We start from the raw sequence: 25,630 nt of genomic DNA on the forward strand, positions 1-25,630 counted from the left end.
GGTTAATTTGTTTTTGTGGCTCTGTGGAACACAGTTCAGCTACTGATTGATTGTGCGACTGCGGAAATGTATAAAAGCCCCTCTTCCAAACAATGACTATCATCAGTGCAGGTAAGAAAATAATAATTTTAATTTTTATCATCTACAATAGTGTCTTATTTATTTTATAGTACAGTACATTGATTATTGCTTTCATTTTATGGATCAACGGTCTCATTAAGATAGCAAAATTCATGTTAAATTGCTGTTTTAGGGCAGTGTTTTTCAACCTTTTTTGGGCAAAGGCACACTTGTTTCATGAAAAAAATCACGAGGCACACCACCATTAGAAAATGTTAAAAAAATTAACTCTGTGCCTATATTGACTATATATAAAGTAATTTTTCAATTTTTCCCACGGCACACCAGGCAACATCTCGCGGCACACTAGTGTGCCACGGAACAGTGGTTGAAAAACAGTTTTAGGGGTTGTTTTTAAAAGTCTGGAATGGATTGATCCATTTTGCATTACTTTCTATGGGAAAGCGCACCTTGGTTTTGGAACGCTTTGGTTTTGGAACGGACTTCTGGAACGGATTAAGTTTGAGAACCAAGGTACCACGGTATTAGTTTCCCTAGTTCTATACCATGGACTGCAAAAAGATCAAACTTATCCATCCTTAAAGAAATCGGCCCTGAGTGCTCACTAGAAGGACAGATCCTGAAGTTGAGGCTCCAGTACTTTGGCCACCTCATGAGAAGAGAAGACTCCCTAGAAAAGACCCTGATGTTGGGAAAGATGGAGGGCACAAGGAGAAGGGGACGACAGAGGATGAGATGGTTGGACAGTGTTCTTGAAGCGACTGGCATGAGTTTGGCCAAACTGCGGGAGGCAGTGGAGGATAGGGGTGCCTGGCGTGTTCTGGTCCATGGGGTCACGAAGAGTCGGACACGACTGAACGACAGAACAACAACAAAGTTCTATACCAAAGGCGGCAGCAACAGCTGCTGTTGCTGCTACTGATGACGATGATATAAAGATACCGTTCCTGGCCACCAGGGCCAGGCAATATCGGGTTTTCAACATCATGATATATCGCCAGCTAAACATCGTGATATACTGATATATCACAATGTCTGAAATAAGGATGGAGCTGCGTAGAGGCATTGGCTGGCTTCACGGTTTTCCCCACATGGTGATTTTTGCTGGCGCCTGCTCTCGTGATTCGCTGCCCCCCTGCAGGAGTCAGGGGAAAGCTGAGCCGGCAGAGTTAACAGGGACTGCAGGAATCGAGAGAAGCGTTGGCTGGCTTCACGGTTTCCCCCACATTGTGATTTCTGCATGGCACGCACACATGATTCGAGCTACATAGAGAAGCCAAAAATTATGAAACTGACTTCAAACCGGTTTTGGACGGTATATTGATATTATCTCCCAGCCCTACTGGCAACCTTGCGATTATTAGCTGTGAAGATATTGTGACAGTTTTTCAAATGTTTTTAGATGCTCTCAGCGTCACTTGGAACGTTTTGCATTATTATTATTTTGTTCCGCTATTGTAATGTTTTGCTGTATTACATACCAACGTACAAATCAACAGAATGGAGAAACTGACAAGGCCAATTTAAAAGAGGCACAGCTTCTGGATATGTTGACTTAATTTTATAAAATGTTGCAGGCCATGGAGAAAGTGGCTGGAGTAAAGTGTTCCTGCTTCTCTTCTAACATCTGAAATGCAACCCCCATACATACACACACACCCCTTTTCGAAGTTTTGCATCTGCCTTCATGCTAATAGGGGAACCAGATTCTTGCCATCCTGCCAAGCCCTGACCCCACCACCATCCCGTTGCAGTTTAATGTGAAGCTTCTTTCATTGGCAAAAGAAAGAAGAAAAGAAGCCTGCAGAATACCAATGGGGTGTTTAATACCAACTGGGTCCAGCCACTGGCTCTCGTTCCAAAATGGGATGCGGGGGGAAGACATTAATTTGTGCCTAGTAGAGGGTTAAATGGCAAGCAGATTTGGGGAAGCTGGGAAGCCCACCAGAAACAGTCTCAAGGATGAAGTGAATATTGTTTATATACTGCACAGTGGGCAGATGAAGAATGGGAAGCTCTTTACTTTCTGGATTTTATTCTATCTTTCTCTTTCAACCTCTTTTCTACTCTTCTTCATTTCACTCTTCCTTTTTCTACTCCTTTCTCCTCTCCCTTTTTTCCCCTTCTTCTTTGTGCTTTGATAGTATTTAAAACAAAGTCTTAGTTTGGATTAAAAAGGGGGGGTATATTTGATATTAAGCTTTGTGTTTTTCTCTATAAACCCTAACAAAGCTTATTTTTTATTTTAAAAAAATCGGCTCAATAATCAACATTAAGAGGCAGAATCTTAATACTATTTTGCATATATTCAGCAACAAGCGGAACTGGCATAGTTACAGGTGCCGTGTAATAGCGTTTCCACCTTTGTAAGAAAGCAGTCTTTTAGTGCGGCAGCATGTGGACTTTGGAACTCCCTGCCTATTGACATTAGACAGGCACCTTTATTTATTTAGTTCAACACCTTTTCCTCCAAGGAGCATGGTGCTCCTCCTTCCCATTTTAGCCTCACCACAAGCCCTGAGAGGTAGGCTAGGCTGAGAGATGGCGACTGCCCAAGTTCAACAAGGGAGCTTCTTGGCAGAGTGGAGATTTGAGCATAGCCACCCACGTCTCTAGCAATTACAATCACACTGGTCTTCCCTGTGCTCTTTTTGGCACCTGCTAAAAATATTTAGCTTATTGATGTGTGTTTTAATCTTTCTTTTTTCCTTTTGATCATCATTTACAGTCGTACCTTGGATCTCCAACGCCTTGGATCCCAAACAAATTGGCTCCCAAACAATCGAAACACAGAAGTGAGTGTTCTGGTTTTAAATGATTTTCGGAAGCTTGAACGTCCGGCACGGCTTCCGATTGGCTGCAGTATGTACCATAGGGCGCACCTCGTTTTTAGAGGAGGAAACAAGAAAAAAATATTTTTCTGGTTTTCCTCTTCTAAAAGCCCTGTTTTTTTGAGGATCAGCTAAATGTTTTGCAGCTTTTTTGCAAAGGGAAAAACCCTGTTTTTTAGGATCAGCTAAAATTTTTGCAGCTTTTTTTTGCAAAGGGGGAAAAGCAAAGAGGAAAAGCCCCATTTTTATGGGGTTCAACTCACATTTCTGCAGCTTCTAAAGGAAAGAGAGCCTTTTCTACAGTTTCCAGACAGATAATGTAATCAGCCAGTCACATGTTGCTGGGGAAACAAACAACCTCCCTCTGCAGCAGATTCAACAAAGGAGGGCGGGGCTGAAATGGAGCCGGGGACTCTTATCTCTCTCCCGATCTCTTGCTGTTCAGCTGCTGAGCGGGGTCCTTTCAACACTCCCTTTTCTCTTTGTAAAATAAAAAGCATGATCCTCTTTTGGCCCCTGGGCAATTTAGCTCCAGGGACCACCATTCGCTCCATAAGACGCACAGACATTTCCCCTTACTTTTTAGAAGGAAAAAAGTGCATCTTATGGAGCGAAAAATACGGTAAGTGCTGAAATAGCACTTGGAAAACCATGGCTCAGTTTTTGTTTAGTCATTCATTCGTGTCCGACTCTTCGTGACCCCATGGACCAGAGCACGCCAGGCACTCCTGTCTTTCACTGCCTCCTGGAGTTTGGTCAAACTAATGTTAGTAGCTTCGAGAACACTATCCAACCATCTCGTCCTCTGTCGTCCCCTTCTCCTTATGCCCTCAATCTTTCCCAACATCAGGGTCTTTTCCAGGGAGTCTTCTCTTCTCATGAGGTGGCCAAAGTATTGGAGCCTCAGCTTCAGGATCTGTCCTTCCAGTGAGCACTCAGGGCTGATTTCCTTAAGAATGGAAAGGTTTGATCTTCTTGCAGTCCATGGGACTCTCAAGAGTCTCCTCCAGCACCATAATTCAAAAGCATTAATTCTTCAGCGATCAGCCTTCTTTATGGTCCAACTCTCACTTCCAAACATCACTACTGGGAAAACCAAGTTACAGGGAACCAGGCAGAGGGCCTTGTTGGTAGTGGCACCCACCCTGTGGAATGCCCTCCCACCAGATGTCAAAGAGAAAAACAACTACCAGACTTTTAGAAGACACCTGAAGGCAGCCCTGTTTAGGGAAGCTTTTAATGTTTAATAGACTATTGTATTTTAATATTTTGTTGGAAGCCGCCCACAGTGTCTGGGGAAACCCAGCCAGATAGGCAGGGTATAAATAATTTTATTATTATTATTATTACCACCATAGCTTTAACTATATGGACCTTTGTTGGCAAGGTGATGGTCATTAAGAGGTTCTTTAATTCCTCCTCACTTTCTGCCATCAAAGTTGTGTCATCTGCATATCTGAGGTTGTTTTAATGGAGCCTAAAAATTGCATTCACCTTTTCTGCAGCTGCCTCACCTTGCTGGCTCACCTTCAGCTCGCAATAGGGTTGCAATCCTTTTCAACTCTTCAACAACACCAGTCATTTCCCCCCTTTTATCGTTTAAGAGATTAATCTTCTCAATTTTATTTCTTTTAAAAACACACACATAAAATGGCTTGTGCTGGTTTTCCCAATTCCAGTACACATTTTTTTAAACCATTCTCATTAAAGCACCATTAAAAAAAAAAGTTATTGCCTGCTATCTGTCCCCCCCAGAAAAACTAAACGTTAAGAAATGAGAAACAAAATTAATAAACATAGTGAACCAGATGTGATTGTTAAAGTGACAGGGCCCAGAAGGACCCAGCTGGAAGATGGCACAGCGCATCCCATTCCCATCCCTGCTTTCCTCAAGGTGCAGAAGAGTGTCGGACAGTAGCTCTGCAACGGCAGGCAGCAAATCAGTTCTCTAAGCACAGTCCCTCGTCCTCCGCTGCCTGCCCCGGCAGGCAACTTTACCAAGCGTGAAAGGCAGCTTCCTCTTTGACGGCAGCTCCTACAGGGTCACTTCTTCACAGAGGCCAGGTAGGCAAACCAGAAGAGGGCCACCAGGTTCCCAAACAGCACCTGGAACTGTGTTCAAGGGAGGAATTTGGTTAGGATTTAAGTTCTGACCTACCACATTCACCTCCCTGGAGGTGCTGTCGGGGAATGAACCTGGGACCTTCTGCATGCAAAACAGAGGCTCTACCCAGGGACAGCCCAAGGCATTCTGGCACCTAAGGCAAACCACAAAATGGAGCGCTTCAACCAGCAGAGAAGAAAGGGTGGGTGAAGATCTACATGGGTTAGAGCAGGGGTCAGCAACATTTTTCAGCCGTGGGCCGGTCCACCATCCCTCAGACCATGTGGTGGGCCGGACTATATTTTGGAGAGAAAAAATAATGAACGAGTTCCTATGCCCCACAAATAACCCAGAGATGCATTTTAAATAAAAGGACACATTCTACTCATGTAAAAACATGCTGATTCCCGGACCGTCCGTGGGCCAGACTGAGAAGGCGATTGGGCCGCATCCGGCCCATGGGCCTTAGGTTGCCTACCCCTGGGTTAGAGCGTGGTGCTGATAACGCCAAGGTTGCAGGTTTGATCCCAGTGGAGGGACAGATGCCTATTCCTGCACTGCAGGGGGTTGGACTAGGATCAGCATTTCCCAAACTTGAGTCTCCGGCTGTTGTTGGACTAAAACTCCCATCATCCAGGGGTCCTGTTAGCTAGGGATGATGGGAGTTGTAGTCCAACAACTAAGTTTGTGTTACAGGTGGGTAGCCGTGTTGGTCTGCCATAGTCAAAACAAAATCGAAAATTCTTTCTAGTAGCACCTTAGAGACCAACTGAGTTAGTTGCTGGTATGAGCTTTCGTGTGCACGAAAGCTCATACCAGCAACTAACTCAGTTGGTCTCTAAGGTGCTACTAGAAAGAATTTTCGATTTTGTTTTAACTAAGTTTGTGTAACACTGGACTAGATGATACCCAGGGTCCCTCCCGAATCTAAAAATGCTATGGCTCTATGATTCTACATCAGGAACAAGGGGAAAAATAAAGATGTACTTTGGGATCTGCTGCACTTGTGGATTCTGCTGCCTGAGGCGGTCTCCCCACCTTGCCTCATGGCTGGGCCGGCCCTGGCTCTACCACTGAGCTATAGCCATTCCCTTAAGACACGGGAAGCTGACTTACCGAGTCAGGCTACTGGCCCATTTCCTGCAGCACTGTCTGCACTGACAGGCAGCAGCTCTCACAAGGCTAAGGATTGAAGCTGGCACAAGGAAGTTGCCCTCTCATTGAGCTATGGCCATTGCCACTTTTCATAAGACTAGATGTGCTACAAGTTCAGGACTGCCTTAATACAGGGATGGAGAAAACCTGTGGCCTTCCAGGTGTCGGTGGACTCCAATTCCCATCATTCCTGGCTGCCCTTCATGCTGGCTGGAGCTGATGGGATTTGGAGTCCAACGTCTGGAAGGTCCCAGTTATCCCAGTCCTAAGAGGACAGATACCTTCATGGATGCACCCCAACCACTTGGGAAACACACATGCGAGGACTGAATGCCCAGGGGCGCGTGGAGGGAATCGTGTGGGTCTCCCCCCCCACCCCCGGCTCAGCACCCCACGGAGTGGGAACCGCCCCGCCCCCCCCCCCCGGACCGAAAAGCGAGTCCTCTCACCTGCATAGGTACGTAGTTCAGATTGATGAACTGGACCGGCGTCCACACCTTCCAGTTCATCTTGAGGGATGTCCAGTAGCTGGATTTCATCCTCTTGACAAAAGCAGAGGTATCCTTCCCCTGAAAGACACGGAGGGATAAACTGAGCCAGAGGAGCCCTCCAGGGAGGGGGGCGGACCAGCGGAAAGTCCTGCACCTCTTCTGCAGTGGTTCAAGTCCCAGCCAATCCAGGTCCCAGTGTTGGAGCTGACCTTTAAAGCCCAAAACGGCCTCAGCCCAGTATACCTGAAGGAGCTCTCTACCTGCATCGTACAGCCCGGACACTGAGGTCCAGCTCCGAGGGTCTTCTGGCGGTTCCTTCACTGTGGGAACCAGGTAGAGGGCCTTCTTGGTAGTGGCGCCCACCCTGTGGAACTCCCTTCCATCACATGTCAAGGAAATAAACAACTATCTGACTTTTAGAAGACACCTGAAGGCAGCCCTGTTTAGGGAAGTTTTTAATGTCTGATGTGTTTTTAATATCCTGTTGGGAGCTGCCCAGAGTGGCTGCGGAAACCCAGCATGATGGGTGGGATATAAATAATGTTGTTGTTGTTGTTGTTTATTTACCATTCTAGCCTCACAACTGCCCTGTGATGCAGCTCAGGCCAAGAGAGAGAGAGAAACTGGCCTGGGATTCATGCAGGTTATTTTGCAAGGTTTATAGCACTACTTTATCAGCAAAAACCAAGCCTTTTACATTTTATTTATTTCCTTTTTTTTAAAAAGAAGTGTATACTGCTGTATCATTAAAAGAAAATCAGAGCAATAATAAACTTAACTAACACCGTATAAAACGGACATCATTGCCTGAAGGATGCGTTCTTAATTGCTCACATAATAAGCCTGAAAGAATAGAAAAGTCTGCAGCAGGTGTTTAAAAGAAGATGCCTGCTGAATCTCTACTGGCATGATATTCCACAAGCCTGGACCAATAATACTAAAGGCTATTGCTGTTGTTTGTTTGTTTGTTTGTTTGTTTCTTGTTGTTGTCAAATGAGCCTTAGCAACTTGAAGAATGACCAGTGGTGCTCCTGCAGATGATCTCGGCAATCTAGTTGGGATATAAGGGCTCAGCCGGTCCCTGAGGTACCCTGGACCTACGTTGTTCAGGGATTCGCTTTTTAGAATCACAGAATCGTAGAGTTAGAAGGGACCCCAAGGGTCATCTAGTCCAACCCCCTGCAATGCAGGAATCTCGGCTGAAGCACCCATGGCAGGTGGCTACCCAGACCCTGCTTAAAAACCTCCAGTGAATGAGAATCCACAAACTCCACTGTCAAACGTCTCTTACTGTCAGAAAGTTCTTCCTGGCCTTTAGTTGGAATCGCCTTTCTTGTATATTGAAGCCATTGGTTCGGGTCCTACCTGTTACGTATTCAGTGGTCTGTGTTTGCCTGAGCTTGAGTCTGGACTAAGGATTCTGAGCTCCTGTGTTCTGATTCGATACATGATATCCAATCACAGAACATTTCAGGATTTGGGCCTCTGCCATTGGCCCTTAAACTCTGAGTCACAATTCGCAGCTTGGAAGTTTAGACAGCCAATCGCGTTGGGAGTGGGAGTGGCCCAGGCCTTCAGAAACGTATATAAGCAGTTGTTTTGCCCCTGTTTCCCAGTTCTGTTAGTTCAAGAAAGGTTATTGCCGTTATCACTATGTCTTGCCTCGTGAGAACTCACCTACACTTCACTACCATAGAATCATAGAGTTGGAAGAGACCACAAGGGCCATCCAGTCCAACCCCCTGCCAAGCAAGAAACACCATAGGAAACTCCTGAGCAAGAGGAGAAAAGCTTGCTCCACATACAGCCACCATCACCGGCACCCTGATTCGAGCATCAACTGATGGGCACAAGCCTTTCTATCACAGGGCAGGCCCAGGGACATACCTCCAGCAGGTTCATGACGAAGTAGTAAAGCACTAGGAAGGCTGGGGCAACCACAAGCCGGTCCAGCAGAAGTCTCTTGGCGATGGAAACAGGCATATCCGATGGGAACCATCGCTCCAAGTAGAGGTAGAAATAGTGGCTCAGTGGCCCAGTGAAGAAAAACCTGGAAAAGCGGGAAGGGGGGCAGGAAGGGAGATTGTACATTGTTCATACAGACATCATTCTGCCTCTTCAAAAAAATGTCAGCTTAACTGTAAAAACTTGGCTCCAGACAGTTTAAACCCCAGCAACAAAACCCATAAGCTCCCCCCATTCGCTGAGCTGCTGTGATATCATGCAACCTCCTGGCTGCTAAGAGGAAAAGGGATTGTTCGCTATTTCGCAAGATTATTTTACTACATCACAACCCTGTTCGTCAGAAAACCTCTGAGCCGATGTTAAAAGTGTTTTGTTTTGTTGTTTTTTAAAAAAACAACAACAACAGAAATTCAAAAGCATTCAACGGGTGATTAAAATCAATAGCAGCTAACAAGGAATAAAACACGTGTCACTTTGACATGTCTGGCTCAGCTGGCCTAAGCAAAAAATGTTTTAAGCACTCACCAAAAAGAGAGCAGCGAGGGGCATTGGGAGGGTGCCAACAATGGGCAGGGGGCTCCAAAGGGCAGCCACTGCCAGATAAATATTTGGCTGCAGGTCAGTGGTTGCAATGTATATGGGGAAAGGGGAATCCTTGTTGCCCCCCCCCCACAAGACAAATTCCAATTGTGCAGGTTAAGAATGTCAGAGGAGCCTGACTGCTGGATGTGGCCCATGATCTATCTAGTCCAACATCCGTTTCTCACAGTGAGAAGCCTGCAAGCAGAACCCAAGAACAACCCAAGCACAAGGGCACTAGACCCACCTGCAGTTTCCAGGAAATTGCATTCAAATTACTGCTTCCACCAGTGGAGGCAGAGCATTGTAACTATCTCTTTCAAAGCCATCCGAGTTGGTGGCCCTTGCTACCTCCTGTGGCAGCGAGTTCCACAGTTTAACTATGTGGCATGTGAAATCTGGCTGTGGCTCTGCCAACCTCCCTGTGTTTCCAAACCGGCACAGCACGCTTTGCAAATATTGCCCTCGGAAGAAAGGGACCCCATTCTGGCCCCCACACTTACCCATAGATGAAGAACCTCAAAGGACCAGCCAAATCCACACCTCTTTTCTTCGGGTTCTTCTCAAGGATCTGAGCCAGGAAGCTCCCAAGGGCCGAGAGGACCGCACTACAGGGAGGAAAGGAGAGAGCATCTCAGGGGCCAGCCTGGGTCAAGCAACAAAGCCACTCATGAAAAGAGCCTGCTGGATCAGTATCCTGCTCTCACAGTGGCCAAGCAGATGCCCCAAAGGGAAACCTGCAAGTCGGACCAGAGCACAACAGTACTTTCTCCTCCTGTGATTTCCAGCAACTGATATTCAGAAGCATTTACTGTCTTCCAATGATGGAGAGGCCATTGTGGCTAGTGGCCATCAATAGTCTTTTCATTCATGAATTGGTCTCATCCTCTTTCGAACCCTTCTAGCCATCCCTGCCTCCTGTGGCAGCGAGTTCCACAGTTTAACCATGCGCTGAGCAAAGAAGTCATTTCTTTTCTCTGTCCCGAATCTGCCAACGTTGAGCTTCGCAGGATGTCCACGAGTTCTAGCGTTAAAATCACCGGGCCAAAGAAGAGGAATTTGGCAAACTGGCTTCGTGAACACAGAGACCTGTATCTTAACTTGACACATGGAGGCACCTCCAAGTTCCTCCTTGAGCCCATGCCGTGCTCGGAATCTCAAGGTGAGTCAGTTCATGCAATTGTAGGTTACTTGGGGAGATTATTAACATACTTCTGCAGCTCGTCCAGGATTTAACAGCGACCTCGCTGGACCAGACCAAAGGTCTATCTCATTTAGCTTTGCCCAACCTGGTGCAATCTAACAGAACACATTTTTGTATGTTAGTTCCTCTGACGTATGTGTTTCTTCCCACACTTTACCTTAGTCAATGAATCTCTGAGCACATTACTTGGTCGGAGAACCAGATTGCAAAATTCAGAGAAGCACGAAGAATCAACAGATGGCTAAGTTTCGGTTCATGCATTGTTCTGGGGAGTTTTGCTTTTAACCCGGATAGCTCAGTTGGCTAGAGCAGGCATAGGCAAACTCGGCCCTCCAGATGTTTTGGGACTACAACTCCCATCATCCCTGACCACTGGTCCTGTTAGCTAGGGGTCATGGGAGTTGTAGTCCCAAAACATCTGGAGGGCCGAGTTTGCCTGTGCCTGGGCTAGAGTGTGGTGCTGATAATGCCAAGGTTCCAGGTTCGATCCCTGCATATTCCTGCACTGCAGAGAGTTGGACTGGTTTATTCTCAGGGTCCCTGCCAACTCTTCTACAATTCTATGATTCTATGAAATGAGAAAGGAATCAAATTTCTGCCCCACTCCTTTCTCCAGGTGAGCACCTGTGCAAAACACACAAAAAAGATCAACAGAAGCGTGGGTTACTGGGATTTGGAAATACTCCCAACCTCTTCAACTTGAGGTTTGCAAGAGCTCTCAAGAGATGGATGGGATGGGGACCCAAATAAGCCCTTGAGAGCTCAAGCACTTTTGCTCAATACTCTGGCAAAGAAACTCATCTACTCAGCCGGAGGATACATTTAGCTTTGGGGAGCATTGCATTTGCTTTTCTGATTATAAGGCAAGAGCTTCTATCCCATTTTTGAACTTTCCTTTCGCACTGCGGTGCTTGTTGCGTCATGGAACTGCAGTTTTTTATTTTTTATTTTTTATTAAGATTTTACAACAAGTTTTAGCATAATCAAAACTTCAAATTACATTTTATATTTTCAGTTAACACCCCCCCCCAACTTCCCTTTCTGCTTTATAGCATATTCATTTCTTCTGCATATAATTTTATATGCCTTATGTACTAAAATTAAAGTTATACCATGTCAGCCTGTTCTTAACATTTTAACCTCATTTTTATATTTTCTATTTATATTTGTCCATTGTAAGTGTATTACTCGAATCCTGCAAGTGAGTTCATTTTAATGCAGTTTCTGTATATACATCATAAAAGGTTCTCAATCTTTTTTGAAGTCATTGTTGTCCTTATCTTTGAGTCTCTCAGTTGTTGTTGTTTCTGTTGTTTAGTTGTTTAGCCGTGTCCGACTCTTCGTGACCCGATGGACCAGAGCACGCCAGGCTCTCAGTTAGCTTCGCCATTTCAGCATATTCCATCAACTTTTCTTGCCATTGTTCTTCCGTTGGCATTTCATCACTTTTCCATCTTTGAGCTACTAAAATTCTAGCCGCTGTTGTCGTATACATAAATAGATTCTTCTTGTCTGTTGGTAAATCTTGACCTACGATACCTAATAAAAACGCTTCTGGTCTTTTTAACAAAGGTTAAAAAACATTTTTTTCATTTTTTTCATTTCATTATAAATCATATCCCAATAATTTCTAATTCTTTTACAATTCCACCACATATGAAAAAGGTACCTTCCTTTTCTTTACATTTCCAGCACTTGTTGGAACTTGTTCTACACATTTTTGCCATTTTCGCCGGTGTAATATACCATCTATACATCATTTTCATATAATTCTCTTTCAGCAATATGCAATCCGTAAATTTTAAATTACTTTTCCGTAACTTTTCCCAATCTTCCATTTGTATATTATGTCCTGTATCTTGTGCCTTTATCTGGAACTGCAGCTTTTTGGCTGATAAGTCACACTGAATCACACTCACATCAGTGGGCAGGGTGTGATGTAACAAAGATGGGCAGGGTGTGATGTAACAAAGACCGTCACTAGGCATTGATGCTAATCCTCTGCCCTTTCTGCTTCTGTTATGGGATTTTTCCTGATCTTCGAGAACTCCAGAGAAGGCCCTTCTCTTAATCCCGCCACCCACACAGATGCTCTTGGTGGGCACACAGGAAAGGGCCTTCTCGGTGGCTGCTCCCAGACTCTGGAAATCCCTCCCAGGAGAAGCTTGACTGGCTCCCTCCTTGTTCTCCTTCTGCTGGCAGGCAAAGGCTGTTTTATTCCTACAGGCCTTTGCAAACTGTCTTTTTCTTTCTTTCTTTCTTTCTTTCTTTCTTTCTTTCTTTCTTTCTTTCTAATAAAAGGACTTTTAAGAGTGCTGTGCTGTTTTTAATTACCTGTATTTCAATAGATTTGTTTTATATACTGTTTAAACTCTATTCCAGTTACTTACTTTTTAAATATTACCTTTTATATAATTTTAGCTATTTGTATTTTATTTGTCTAGCTTTACTTTGTGTAAGAAGAAGAAGAAGAGGAGGAGTTTGGATTTGATCTCCCGCTTTTCACTACCCGAAGGAGTCTCAAAGCAGCTCACATTCTCCTTTCCCTTCCTCCCCCACAACAAACACTCTGTGAGGTGAGTGGGGCTGAGAGACTTCAGAGAAGTGTGACTAGCCCAAGGTCACCCAGCAGCTGCTTGTGGAGGAGTGGAGACACGAATCCGGTTCACCAGATTACGAGTCTACCGTTCTTAACCACTACACCACACTGGCTTGGGTCCTGGTCTTGGGGGAAAGGTGGGATGATGATGATGATGATTAATAATAATAGTGCCAGGTTAATAATAATAGTCCCAGGTTAAGAATACTGGTGGGTTTTTTCTGGAATCAAGGAACATGGAAATGAGTGTTAAACATGCTATATACCACATTAGTTTTCCAGAAGTGGCTTTTATACCGTGTGAAAGCTCAAGCACAATGTGGGAATTAGCAGTTAGGCAAACTCTGGGGAAGTGGAATTAACAGCTGCATTAATGAAGCCGGACATGACCCAGCTCATCAGAAAGCCTGTTTTCAAAATTCAACACTAGGTGGCCAACCCGAGAGAGCACCCTTATTCCCACAGAGCAATGAGGCAAAGAAGCTTCAGATCACGCAGAGTCTCGTAGCACCTTAGAGACTAAAACCTTGTATTAAAAACATAAGGAGAGCCTGATGGGTCAGGTCACTGGCCCACCTAGTCCAGCCTCCTGTTCTCACAGCGGCCGCTTACATGCCTGGGGGGAACCCACAAGCAGGACCTGAGCACAAGAGCAACATTCTCCCCACCTGTGGTTCCCAGCAGCTAGTCTTCAGACGTATTGCTGCCTCCAACTGTGGCTAGCGTGAATTTGTCCTGCCCTCTTTTAAAGCCATAATAAGTTGGTGGCCACCACTGCCTCCTGTGCATAGCTGTCAAGTTTCGGATTTGAAAATAAGGGATCAGCACCCTCACCCGTCCCGGGGACAGTCTATGGTAATCCCCCCAGGCTGCACATTAATTTACACCAGGAAAGAGCTCCAGGAAAGAGAAATCAGGGCAGAGAAAAGAAAGCACTTATTCATGCAGCACATGGTTAACCTCTGGAACTCCCTGCCACAGGGAGCAGCGATGGCCACCAACTTGGATGGCTTTAGAAAAGGATTAGGCAAATTTATGCAGGAGGAGAGGACCACTGATGGCTTCTGGCCAGGTTGGCTCTGCTCTGCCTCCAGTTAGGGGCAGCAATGCTTAATCTGAGCACCTGTTGCCAAGAAACATTCGTCTATTTTATCTTCTTTATATATCTGTCTGTCTGTTTGTTATTAGGTATTTATATTCCACCTTTTTCTCCAAGGAGCTCCCTGGTCCCAGTCCTCATTTAATCCCCACAACAGTCCTGTGAGGTAGGCAGGCAGGCAGGCAGGGCTGAGAAAGGCAGGGACCCAAGGAGACCCCGGACTCCAACTCTCCTTCCCGGAAATAAGGGAAATTTAAGGGATATCAACCATAAGGGATAGCAGCGGGATAAGGGAGTTTCCCGCAAAAAAGGGAGACTTGACAGCTATGCTCCTGTGGGAGTGAGTTCCACAGTTTAACTAAGCACCGTTTGAAGAAGTGCTTCCTTTTATGTGTCCTGCCGAGGCTTAGGGCAGAGTAAGCACGCTGACAATTCACGGCAGAAATCATTGACAATAAAAAGATAATAATGCTATTAATTTATTATTTACACCCCGCCCATCTGGCTGGGTTTCCCCAGCCACTTTGGGCAGCTCCCAACGGAACTAAAAGCACGATAAAACAAGAGACATTAAAAACTTCCCTAAGCAGGGCTGCCTTCACGAAACAACTCTTGCACCCAGCTGGGAACGCTTTGCAGACTAAGGCTGTTATCCTACATAAGCATAAAGGTAACGGGACCCCTGACCGTTAGGTCCAGTTGCGGATGACTCTGGGGTTGTGGCACTCATCTCGCTTTACTGGCCGAGGGAGCCAGTGTACAGCTTCCGGGTCATGTGGCCAGCATAACTAATCCGCCTTCTGGCGAACCAGAGCAGCGCAAGGAAACGCCGTTTACCTTCCCGCTGGAGTGGTACCTATTTATCTACTTGCACTTCGTGCTTTTGAACTGCTAGGTTGGCAGGAGCTGGGACCGAGCAACGGGAGCTCACCCCGTCGCGGGGATTCAAACCTCCAACCTTCTGATCAGCAAGCCCTAGGCACTGTGATTTAACCCACAGATCCACCTGCGTCCCCTTACATAAGCATACTTGGGTGTATAAGCACCTTTCAGCTCAGTTAAGACCTGTTTCTCAGGCTTAGGATCTGGCTTCCACAACAATGCAATGTGGAGTTGGGCAAATCCTGTTCCATGCAGCGTGGTGGATCAGGTTGCGAAACCAGTCCTGCAAGACGCTGATGAAGTTTCACTGAAGGTTCTAATCTGAAGGTTGAGATCTTTCAAACAGTTCAACTACCAGAGATTATTTCCAAATAAACCTGTTGGCCCTGGGATGGAACCTTTTAATGCAAATTAAAGTTGGCTTGCAGACTTTACATGCCCAACCAAAAAACCCCAGCAGAGGTGACATCTCAGCATGCAGAATTACAGTTCCCGCGATTCTTTAATCGCCAGGACTATTAAAAGTGGTACAGTTGAGCTTTAAATGTACAGCACGAATGTGACCTAGGTCTGGGGGTGAGAACTGGCTTCAAATCCCTGCCTAGCCGCTGGGTCGTTGGCAACAGCAATAGTTGACCACACAAAACAAGCTCTGGGGGCAAAGGGCAGCATATAAGTGTAAGAAGATAAAATAGTTTGACATGGGAGAGTGACAACCACCACTCAGTTCTAGGAAGGGGAAAGTCAGGAGATTCCTTGCAAGAAAATGATACGGTGCCCCGGCCCATCTCTGCAAACAGAAGAACGAAGCACCTTCCTTCAAACTGGTGTTGTTGAAATGCTACAACTCCCATCACCCTCCACCAGCACTGCCGTGCATTTTAGCAAATAACATGTATTTTAAAAAAGCAATAAGATTTCTTAAAAACGGACACACAGAACTAGTTTAAGCCTGCTTGCTTAGAATGAATTTCCAATGAGTTCAATAGAACTTGCATGCCCAGGACCCCACGATGAGTGATTCACCATGGCTACTCAGAAGTAAGTCCTGCTGAATTCCATGGGGTCCTGCTCCGTATCAGTTAAGACTGCATGATTCTAAAACAGGACTACCCGGCTTCTGAAATGCTTTCTCTGGAGTAAGCCCCAACTAAGTTCAATGGGACTTGCTTCCAAAGAAATCACTAACTTAGTTCCGTTCATTCCAACGGGTCTCCTCCAAGTATAGCTTAGTTGAACCGCAACAGCTGGTTCCAGAACACGTTTACTCGGGAGTAAATCCCATTGAGTTGAGTGGGTTTCTTACTCCCGAGTAAAAGCATGCTCAGGTTCGCAGCCCACGCACCTGGAGACGGCTTTCGTGAGCACCGGGTAAAGGCGCAGCAGGAGCAAGTAGCGCGCCAACACCTTCTGGGGCAGTGACCCCGATTCGGGCTTGGAAAGCGCCGGAGACATCGCGCAGAAGAGCCGGACGGACGAGCAAAGAAAAAAGCTCTCCGGGAGGTCCGCTGCGCATGCGCTTCAGCGGCTGCCTCCGAGAAGCTGGGCTAGCCTCGCCCACGCGGCGGTATCAACCCCCGAAATGAGCCAATCAGAGAGGAGAGGGCGGGCATTACGGCACAATACGTGGGCGTGCCGTAGAAAGCAGGCGAAACAGTCACACACAAAAGTCCTAAACTTTTGCGCCTAGGAGCGGGGCGGAGGCGGACGTGAAAGTGGGCGGGACGGTTAGCAGAGGCGAAAAAATATTAGCCAATAAAAAGAGGGATAAGGAGCCGGGTGGGTGGTGCGCGTAGGGGTGGGAATTGTTGCGAGGGGCGGAGCTATCCTTGCTTGTGAGGAGACTTTGACAACGAGCGGGAAGGCGGAGCCACTTCTTTCTTTCTTTTCTCCTCAGGGTGGATTCCTGTTCTCCTACTGGCTGCAGGAGGATAGGGGCGGTCCCACTGGCAGAACCACGATTGGCGGCGGCTACCGAAGGCGGAATGACTGTGGGCGGCGCGCTTGCTTGCTCGCGAGAACCGGGAACCCCGCGCGGTTTCTGCGAGCGCGCGAAACTCAGTCTAGCCGGGATGGCGTATTGGAGAGGCGGAGGGCGGCGTCGCCGATGGGGAACGGAGCCCCCCGCAGAAAGCGGCGAGGGAGAGGCGCCGCAGCGGTGAGGAAAGGGGGGCAGAGGGGGCCCCTCTGAGCATGTACAGAGTGTCATTTGGCAGGGATTAGGACTTTTATTGGCGGGTGGGGAGCACTTGAGCATGTGCAGGGTGCTTTCTCCTGAATCCGTTAGGGAAGCGGGTCCTCTGAACATGTGCAGAGTGCATTCGCAAGTAACAGGAACCCGGATATACTTATAGTGTATTTATTGGGAAAGGGGTTGGCATTTGATTAATAACATGAAAAACAACTGCCCTGAGACCTCCGGGTACAGGGTGGTATATAAATTCAGTGAAAAATAATAATAATAATAATAATAATAATAATAATAATTCCCCAGAGTGACTGGGGAAACCTAACCAGATGGGCGGGGTGTAAATTATTTATTTATTTACAGTATTTATTTTCCACCCGTCTTACTGGGGTTCCCCAGCCACTCTGAGCGGCTCCCAACAGAATATTAAAAACACAATAAAAGGTCAAACTTTAAAAACTTCCCTAAACAGAGCTGCCTTCAGATTCCTTCTAAAAGTCAGATAGTTGTTTATTTCCTTGACATCTGTTGGGAGGGTGTTCCACAGGGTGGGCGCCACTACTGAGAAGGCCCTCTGCCTGGTTCCCTGCAACCTCATAATAATAATAATAATCTGGGCATGTACAGTGTGCACCTGAAAGTGTATTGCAGATTGCATCTCCTTAACTACTAGAAGGAACTATAGGCCAGAACCTTTTCCATAGTGCCTCACTCCCATCGACCCCAATGGGATCACACAAGCCCCATTGCACACTGATTTAATTAATTTCTTTATATTATTATTAAATTTCTATACTGCCCTTCATCCGAGGAAAGCAGGGTGGTTTACAGTATAAAAACACAAAGATGCATAACGTAGTAACAAAATAAAACAATAAACCCCCACATACAGTTTAAAAGGCCATATATTGTTTAATTAGCCAAAGGCCTGGGAGAAGAGGAGGCAAATCCACACCGTGATTAACTCCTTTCCGGAAACTTATGTCCCCACTTTGGAAGGACGTGTGGATCCAGAATTGTCCTCCACAGTCACTTACGGACTCATTGTTATAACCATGTTTATGGAAGACAATCTTACTTGGCTAAAAGTGATTGCCAAAGATTCTGTAGTATGTTACTGTATAACTTGGTTAGAAATGGATATTTTAAATGTTTAATTATTTACTGTATTTTTAATGGGTTTGTGCTGTATATGGCTGCAAACTGCCTTGGAAGGCATTTTTGCCTAAAAATTGGTTTTAAAAGTCTATTAACTAAATAAAATAATGTCAGAGGGCACCTGCCATTTTTGTCAACAAATGAAGGCGTCTCGGATGCCTGCAAAGGGTTTTTCCTTCTCCCTATAGGACCTAGAGCTGAAGTAGACACAACCTTTAAAATAAACACAAAGGCGTTTGAACATGTACAGATTGAATTTCCCTCACCCTTGAAATTGTTCAGCTCTTGGTCCTACAACCTGTTTTTTTGTTGCCGTGGGTGATCAGTTTTTATTTTTCAATAAATGTATTTATTTGAAGCATTTTGTGTCTTGCTTTATCTGAAAAAGCTCAGAACAGCTTGTGAAAATCAGTAATAAGGTAAATTAAGTAAACATGAGTAATTCCCACCCCAATTTTGCATTATAAAATATTGTTATTTACTTCAGTTGGAGAATAAAGAATTCTTATCTCCAACCACTAGTAAATATGTTTGCTTCTAGCTTCTGGGGTATTCAAACATATTTTTGCAGCCTTTAGGACTAAAAGCCTGTTTTTCCTTTTTTTATTTGAAAGTTGAGTCATGGGGAACCTACTTATGTCCCTGGCTACAACCACTTCGGTAGCTGTGTAGCAAAGGTGTTTTTTTTCCTTTTCACTGTTCTCAGTGTTTGCTCCAGCTTCTGTTCTATGTGTTGCTGATGTTTCTTCCCTTCTCTTGCCACAGGGATGATAGCTCCTCGTTTTCTGCCCTCAAGCGTTTGGAGCGCAGCCAGTGGACCGACAAGATCGATGCACAATTTGGGTTTGAGAGGATGAAAGAACCAGGCGAAAGGACAGGGTGGTTGATCAACATGCACCCTGTGGGTACCGGCACATTTTCCTTTAGCGTCTCATGTGTAAAGCTCAGACGTGATGATTGTTTTGCTAAAGAGCCTGTGTGCAGCAGAAGCAGCAGCAGCTAGAATATTGGGCTAGGACCTGAGAGACCAGGGTTCAAATCCCCTCTTGGCTTAACCTACCTCACAGGGCTGTTCTGGTGATAAAAGGGGACATATATGCCACCTTGAGTTCCTTGTAAGAAAGGAAATAACAATAGCATGCTTAAATTGGTTTATTTCTGTGGTTGCCGTGGAGGGAGTTGTGAGAAATCGAGTTAACAGCGGACCATTTTAAGACTGCGTCATTGGAAGGTTCAGTACAGAGAACAAATGTTGTCTGCAGTTGGCTAAGATAGGGACAGAAAATGACCTTTGGTTTTATTTCCTGAAGTTTTTCTGCCCCAGTTGAAAAATCAACTAATAAGGTTCATTGCTTGACTATGCTTAGCTCCACTCACCTGTCCTGTCAGGGTGACATCACAGTAATACACTTTATGAGGCAACAAACCCCAGAGTGCCCTTAATGTTACTCAAGAGTTTCTCAATGTCACCATAAACTGCCTGGAGCCTTCATTTCACCACACAGCCAGCTTAGTACTTCACACTTTTATATTAAAGTTTTATAGGGCTTATCCATGGTTACCTTTCCTCCACTCTTTCCAGGTGTGGTCTGCAATTTAAAGCTTCATGCCTGAGCACCCTTTTTTCCCTTTCTCCAGAGTTTTCCCCATGAAAACTCGCTCTTTAAAGCTCAATCGGAGCAAATGTTAAATTCATGGAAAACATGAATTGATGTTTGGTCTGATTGAACTTTAAAGAGTGGGTTTTCGCAGGGGAAGCTCAGGGCAAACGAAAACACTTAGACATAGAGCGAAGCAAAAGGTAAGTGTGGATAAGCTCATGGTTGATGTAACTCTTTGCTCAAAATGAGTCCTGAAATGATATAAAGGGACAACAACATGAAATTAAAATGAAGGTTTCTTTTTCAAGATTCCAGGATCCTGAGAATCCTTCTGCTCCAAAGTGAAACATTACTATTATTGGTAGTAGCAGTTTAGTATAACTAAGGAGTCGGACAACAATATACATGTAAAATGAAAAGTCATATGTTGAGGAAATGGCATTGTCTCTGATTGATTGATCTTGCTGCGCTTGTCTGATTTAGACGGAGGTGTTAGATGAAGATAAACGTTTGGTCAGCGCTGTGGATTACTATTTCATTCAGGAGGACGGAAGTAGGTTTAAGGTGAGTCCAACGAAGCAGTGTGAGACCAATTAATGGCAGACCACATTAAGAGCCTACTGGAAATTTGAGGAGGGAGCAGGGTGGGGAGGTGATGGGACATTTTAACGTACGCCAAATCAAGCTTCTCGCCTCCGTTTCGATGTGGGAGTCTGCAGAGCAGTGGTTTTCAAACTATGTCCTCATGAGCCTTGAACCCAGAGTGATCTAATTTGGCCTACCGTATATCGCGGCGTATAAGACGACTTTTTAATCCCAAAAAATCTTCTCTGAAGTCGGGGGTCGTCTTGTACGCCGGCAACATCCGCCCCGCCACTGGCTGAGTGTGTGCGTGCACCGTCTCAGCCGCCATGGAGCCTCTCCCCACCGCTCCAGCCGCCGCTGCCGCTGCCTCAGCCGCCATGGAGGCAAGTGTGGAGGGCTCCTGTATGGCGAGGGGGAGGCTCTCCTCGCCGCCGCTGCCGCTGCCTCAGCCGCCAGGGAGGCCGTTCTGCGCTTGGCCGGCAAGCGCGGAGGGCTCCTGTGCAGCGAGGGGGAGGCTCTCCCCACCGCTCCAGCCGCCTCAGCCGCCATGGAGGCAAGCGCGGAGCGCTCCTGTGCAGCGAGGGGGAGGCTCTCCCCGCCGCTCCAGCCGCCTCAGCAGCCATGGAGGCCGCTGAACGCTTGGGCGGCAAGTGCGGAGATCTCCTGTGTGGCGCGGGGGATGCTCTCCCCGCCGCTCCAGCGCTGCTGCCGCCGCCTCAGCAGCCATGGAGGCCGCTGTGCGCTTGGCCGGCAAGCGCGGAGATCTCCTGTATGGCGCGGGGGACGCTCTCCCCGCCACTCCAGCGCTGCTGCCGCCGCCTCAGCAGCCATGGAGGCCGCTGTGCGCTTGGCCGGCAAGCGCAGAGATCTCCTGTATGGCGCGGGGGACGCTCTCCCCGCCGCTCCAGCCGCCGCCACCACCTCAGCCACCATGGAGCCCGGGCTGGGTGAGTATACCCCAAACTCTGTTTTTTCACATAAAAAGTTGGGGGGCCGTCTTATACGCCGAGTCGCCTTATACGCCGCGATATACGCCGCGATATACGGTACTTATTTATTTAACTTCTATTCGTAAACAAAGCTAAACTGTCAGCTGTGCCTGATGCTGTACTTACAACAATTCATTGTCGCTATTGAACTTACAAAATTGGAAACCTCCCAAAGAAAGGTTAAGCACTGGAAAACTTTTCAGTACATTTTCCTCCCTGCCTTCATAATGTATGTTTGCGTGGGGCCCACTGTTTTTTTGTTTGGTTTGTTTTCCTAGGTGGCATTGCCCTATAGGCCATACTTCTACATTGCAACCCAAAAGGTTAGTATAGACATCTGAGAGACTTGTACCCGAAATTGCTATCCTTGAATGAACCCTTCCACCACTGGAAATGCTTTAGCTGTAAGCATGCCATACAAGAAAGGAGGAGGGATGAGGCAGGCTAAAAAGCTCCAATTTCATGGCCACTATACTTGGTTTGTGGTTTAACACCGAAGGGGTTCCTTGGAAATGAAGGGCTCTCAATGACGAGCTCAGCTGCTAGTGAGATTCTGGACCCGATTCAAGGTGTTGATACTAGCATATAAAGCCCTAGATGGGTTGGGACCCAAATACCTAAAGATATCCCAATATAAACCACCTTGTTGGGCAGGTGAGGCCTTGTTGCTGGTGCCATCGGGGGCTGCCTACTTGGTCTTAACACATGACAGGGCCTTCTTGGTGGTAGTTCCCCATTTGAGGAATGCCCTTCCTGCTGAAGTGTGTCTGTCTCCCATGTTATTGATGTCCAGGAGGAGATTAAAAACATCCATTCGCGCCCCACGCCCCCCCCCCCCCAAGCATTTGATGTCTGAAATGCACTGTTCCTGGCAGCCCTAAGATAACTGGCTAAAAGCATGTTTTTAAACCGTTAAAAAAATGAAAGAATATGGATGTGTTTGCTTTTTCAGGAGGGTATAAATGAAATAAATAATAATCAGCAATGGGTGTCTTCTTTGAGGCTTGCCTAGCACTACTGTAATGTACAATTGCAGGAGATTTTGGGCGTGTTTTAGTTGCATTCTCGGATCAACAGGGAGGCCTAACAAGGCAAAGCTTGATTTGAGTGGACCCCTTCCAGTGGCCTAAATTCCTCCTGACTTTTGACACCTGGTAGACAAATATGGGATCCCCTCCAGTCTTCTGGCTGTGAATTGTTTTAACTGATTCTGATGCTGTATTTCTGTCACCCACTCTGGGACCTTATGGTGAAGGTTGAGTAAAAAATACCCTGTTTATAACAACTGTTCCCTGAGGATAGAGCGTCGGAAATAATTATGATTGGGTGGGGTTTGGGCCTGTGGCCTCTCTTCTTAGAGTCTCTGATGCCTGGTTGTCTCTTCAGGGTTGTGACCGAGAAGTGTCATCCTTCCTTTCCAAGAAGTTCCAAGGCAAAATAACAAAACTGGACACTGTACCCAAAGAGGACCTGGACCTGGTGAGAAATGCCTTTGCTGATATGGCTGTAAATGTTTTAGTTGGCAAAGCATTTAGGAAAGGAGGGGGTGAACTGATGGGAGTATGCGGAGATGGCAAAACTCGGGGAAGATCCTAAACAAGGAAGATCCAAGCATTTCCTAAAGACTGAAGTAAATACGTAATTTATTGAAAAGACCACTGTAAACAGTTAAAATCTTTGGCAGGGATGGAATGACACTTGTAATGTGGAACTATTTATGATAAGTAAGGTTATCAGGGGCGCCCCAGGTTCCAGGGGAGGGGGCGACTCTCAGCATGCCCACTAGGGTGATGACTTTTTCAATTTTTTTCTCAAAAATTATTTCCTGTAGCACAAATGGATGAACTTTTGCCTATTAATGACTAAAATGAGGTATATTCCATTGAAATATTTAAAAAGGCCACGCACAAACCATTTATAAATTTTTTGTATGCCGTTTTACAATTTCATAAAATTGTATTAACAATATAAAAATGTTCAAGCTGGGTGTTTGTTGGATGTTTGGTGTATGCAAACGAGGTGCTGCAAAGCATTGTGGGGAATGCAAAACGCTTACTGTGACTTGAAGGGGTGGGGGGGTGACACACACAAAAATCCGCACCGGGTACCACTTGGGCTTGTTATGCCTCTGGTGGTTATATAAGAAATGGGTCACGGTAAAAGATGCAGCAAATTTAAACATGGAACCCATGGAGGGAGGGAAGGAAGTCCAAAGGTTCAAAAGAACCTTGTATTTTAATGTTTGAAACGGTTATGTTTTATATGTATAAAATTATGAAAAATTCAATAAAAAAATTACGGGTGGGGGCAGGAAAGGAGGTGTGAAGGCCGGGATTCAAAAAAGCTGTGGTCTACAGGCTGCCCCTTCCTAAGTGTGACTCCAACATTGTGCCAACATCGTTCAGCACCAGGCAAATACTTTTTCGTTTCCCCCTTTTTTGCAATTTGTACATCACCTTGAGAGTGTGTGTGTGTGTGTGTGTGTGTACGGCAATTAATTAATAGTAATCACCCCTCTAGTCTCCAGTTGGTATTATTTTGCTTCATCTTTACTTACCACCCCCCACTAGTCCACACACATCTCTTAAATGAATTCTTCTTTAAAGCTTGCCTTCTTTTAATGCTCTCTCTCTTTTCCTTTTAGCCAAATCACCTGGTCGGCCTGAAGCGGAGCTACCTCAAGCTGTCTTTCAACACTGTGGATGACCTGGTAAAGGTGCGCAAGGAGATCACACCTGCTGTGAAGAAAAACAGGGAACGGGACCAAGCGATGGAGACTTACACCACCATGCTGACCAGGTAGAGGAGTTGCCTTAGGCCTCACGGGCATTTCCATTTGGACCGAGTCAAAAAAAACACCATTTGAGCCGCCTTGCGGTGATGGAGAACCTCTATACTGTGGGCCAGATTGTGCCCACCATGTCTCCCCATTTGGCCCGCCAAACTGCTTTGGCCAAACCACAGCCACATGCCGTACATCTGAGGTCCTATATACATCAGATAAAGACATCCCTGGTCCAAGAGAGGCTTTGTAGGCCACTGGGGCTTCCAAAGTGCTGTGCCTTTGCTGGCATGGTTTGACTTCAAACCCCCTGAGTAAATGCAGGTTGCCTGACATCATTGTGATGACTTGTGGTAGACAGGTGGGGGAGACAAGGATGTGGCCCACTAGACAGATGCAGTTCCCTATAAAAAAAGTTATTTGATTTTAAATAATATAAACACAATACAAACAACAATTCAAAGTCTAAATATCAAGATTACTCTGAATCTCCTGACTCCCCCCCCCATCCCTTCCATGGGTCCTAATGATAATACTTACAACTGCATATCAATATTTATCTAAATTTTTATCCTCCTAAATTACCCATACTTTCTGTTACTTTACAAGTGTGGCTAAAATCCTGCTAATGTTTTAACCTGCTTACAGTGGTCTCTTATGTAAATTATAAACTTTTCCCATTCCTTATTAAATTTCTTGTCTTCTTGATTTTGCCATTTCAGCATAGTTCATCAACTTGGTTTGCCATTCTTCTGTAGTCAGGGTTGTTTCTTCCTTCCATCTCTGATGCAGTTCCCTACCCCCTGCTCTGTTGCTTCCTCCTCACAGAGTTTCCGGTTTATCAGAAATTGGGGGGGGGGGTGTTTGGACTTGCAAGGAATTATCCTGGTGCATCCCAGAAAGGTGGTCTGCTGCCCTAGTTACTCGTCCGTGAGCTGGGAGTGTCCCCAGCAAACATTTCTTCCAGGCTCTGCCCAGACCTGTTGCTGCCAGGCCAATAGGGCTCTCCCATCAAGCAAGCCACAAAGCTTACAGAGCCAAACATCTGGAGGCTCCATAAAGAAGATTTCTGCATCCAAGTGGGAGACTGGAAGAACCAGATCATGGGCCTTAAATGTGGTTCATGCACATTTCTGAGTGATGGGGAAAGAAGCCCCAGAGAATCAGCTCCTGCACTGCTGCAACTATCAATAGTAATAACCATGACCATAATTATACCGCTGATATGTCTAAATGGCTTCTAAGCCATTTACAACTGCAGAACAGTACTTCACTTGCCTGTCAACCCTGTGTGCAGTTAGTCCTGATAATCTAAGCCAGCTCCTTCTCCCTTGCAG

The 25,630-nt window shown here is 46.0% G+C and overlaps 2 protein-coding genes across 2 annotated transcripts in view; one reads left to right on the top strand and one right to left on the bottom strand.

The window, feature by feature from the left end:
• Positions 1–4,502: 4,502 nt before the first annotated feature.
• Positions 4,503–16,483, bottom strand: PXMP2 (peroxisomal membrane protein 2). Its single transcript, XM_033135940.1, has 5 exons — positions 16,336–16,483; positions 9,710–9,814; positions 8,550–8,712; positions 6,621–6,740; positions 4,503–5,024 (listed from the first exon to the last, which is right to left on the bottom strand). Exons 1-5 carry the CDS (start codon positions 16,443–16,445, stop codon positions 4,956–4,958), a joined length of 567 nt encoding a protein of 188 aa, XP_032991831.1. The 5' UTR covers positions 16,446–16,483; the 3' UTR covers positions 4,503–4,955.
• A 579-nt stretch (positions 16,484–17,062) lies between these two features.
• POLE (DNA polymerase epsilon, catalytic subunit) overlaps positions 17,063–25,630 on the top strand; it is a 57,163-nt gene continuing 48,595 nt past the window's right edge. The window contains exons 1-6 of the mRNA XM_033174364.1: positions 17,063–17,148; positions 19,102–19,237; positions 20,421–20,501; positions 21,790–21,834; positions 22,898–22,990; positions 24,156–24,310. Coding sequence (XP_033030255.1) covers positions 17,063–17,148; positions 19,102–19,237; positions 20,421–20,501; positions 21,790–21,834; positions 22,898–22,990; positions 24,156–24,310 — 596 coding nt within the window. The remainder of the gene's footprint in view (positions 17,149–19,101; positions 19,238–20,420; positions 20,502–21,789; positions 21,835–22,897; positions 22,991–24,155; positions 24,311–25,630) is intronic.

Source organism: Lacerta agilis, chromosome 17 (assembly GCF_009819535.1).
Source record: "Lacerta agilis isolate rLacAgi1 chromosome 17, rLacAgi1.pri, whole genome shotgun sequence".
Classification (NCBI taxonomy): Eukaryota; Metazoa; Chordata; class Lepidosauria; order Squamata; family Lacertidae; genus Lacerta; species Lacerta agilis.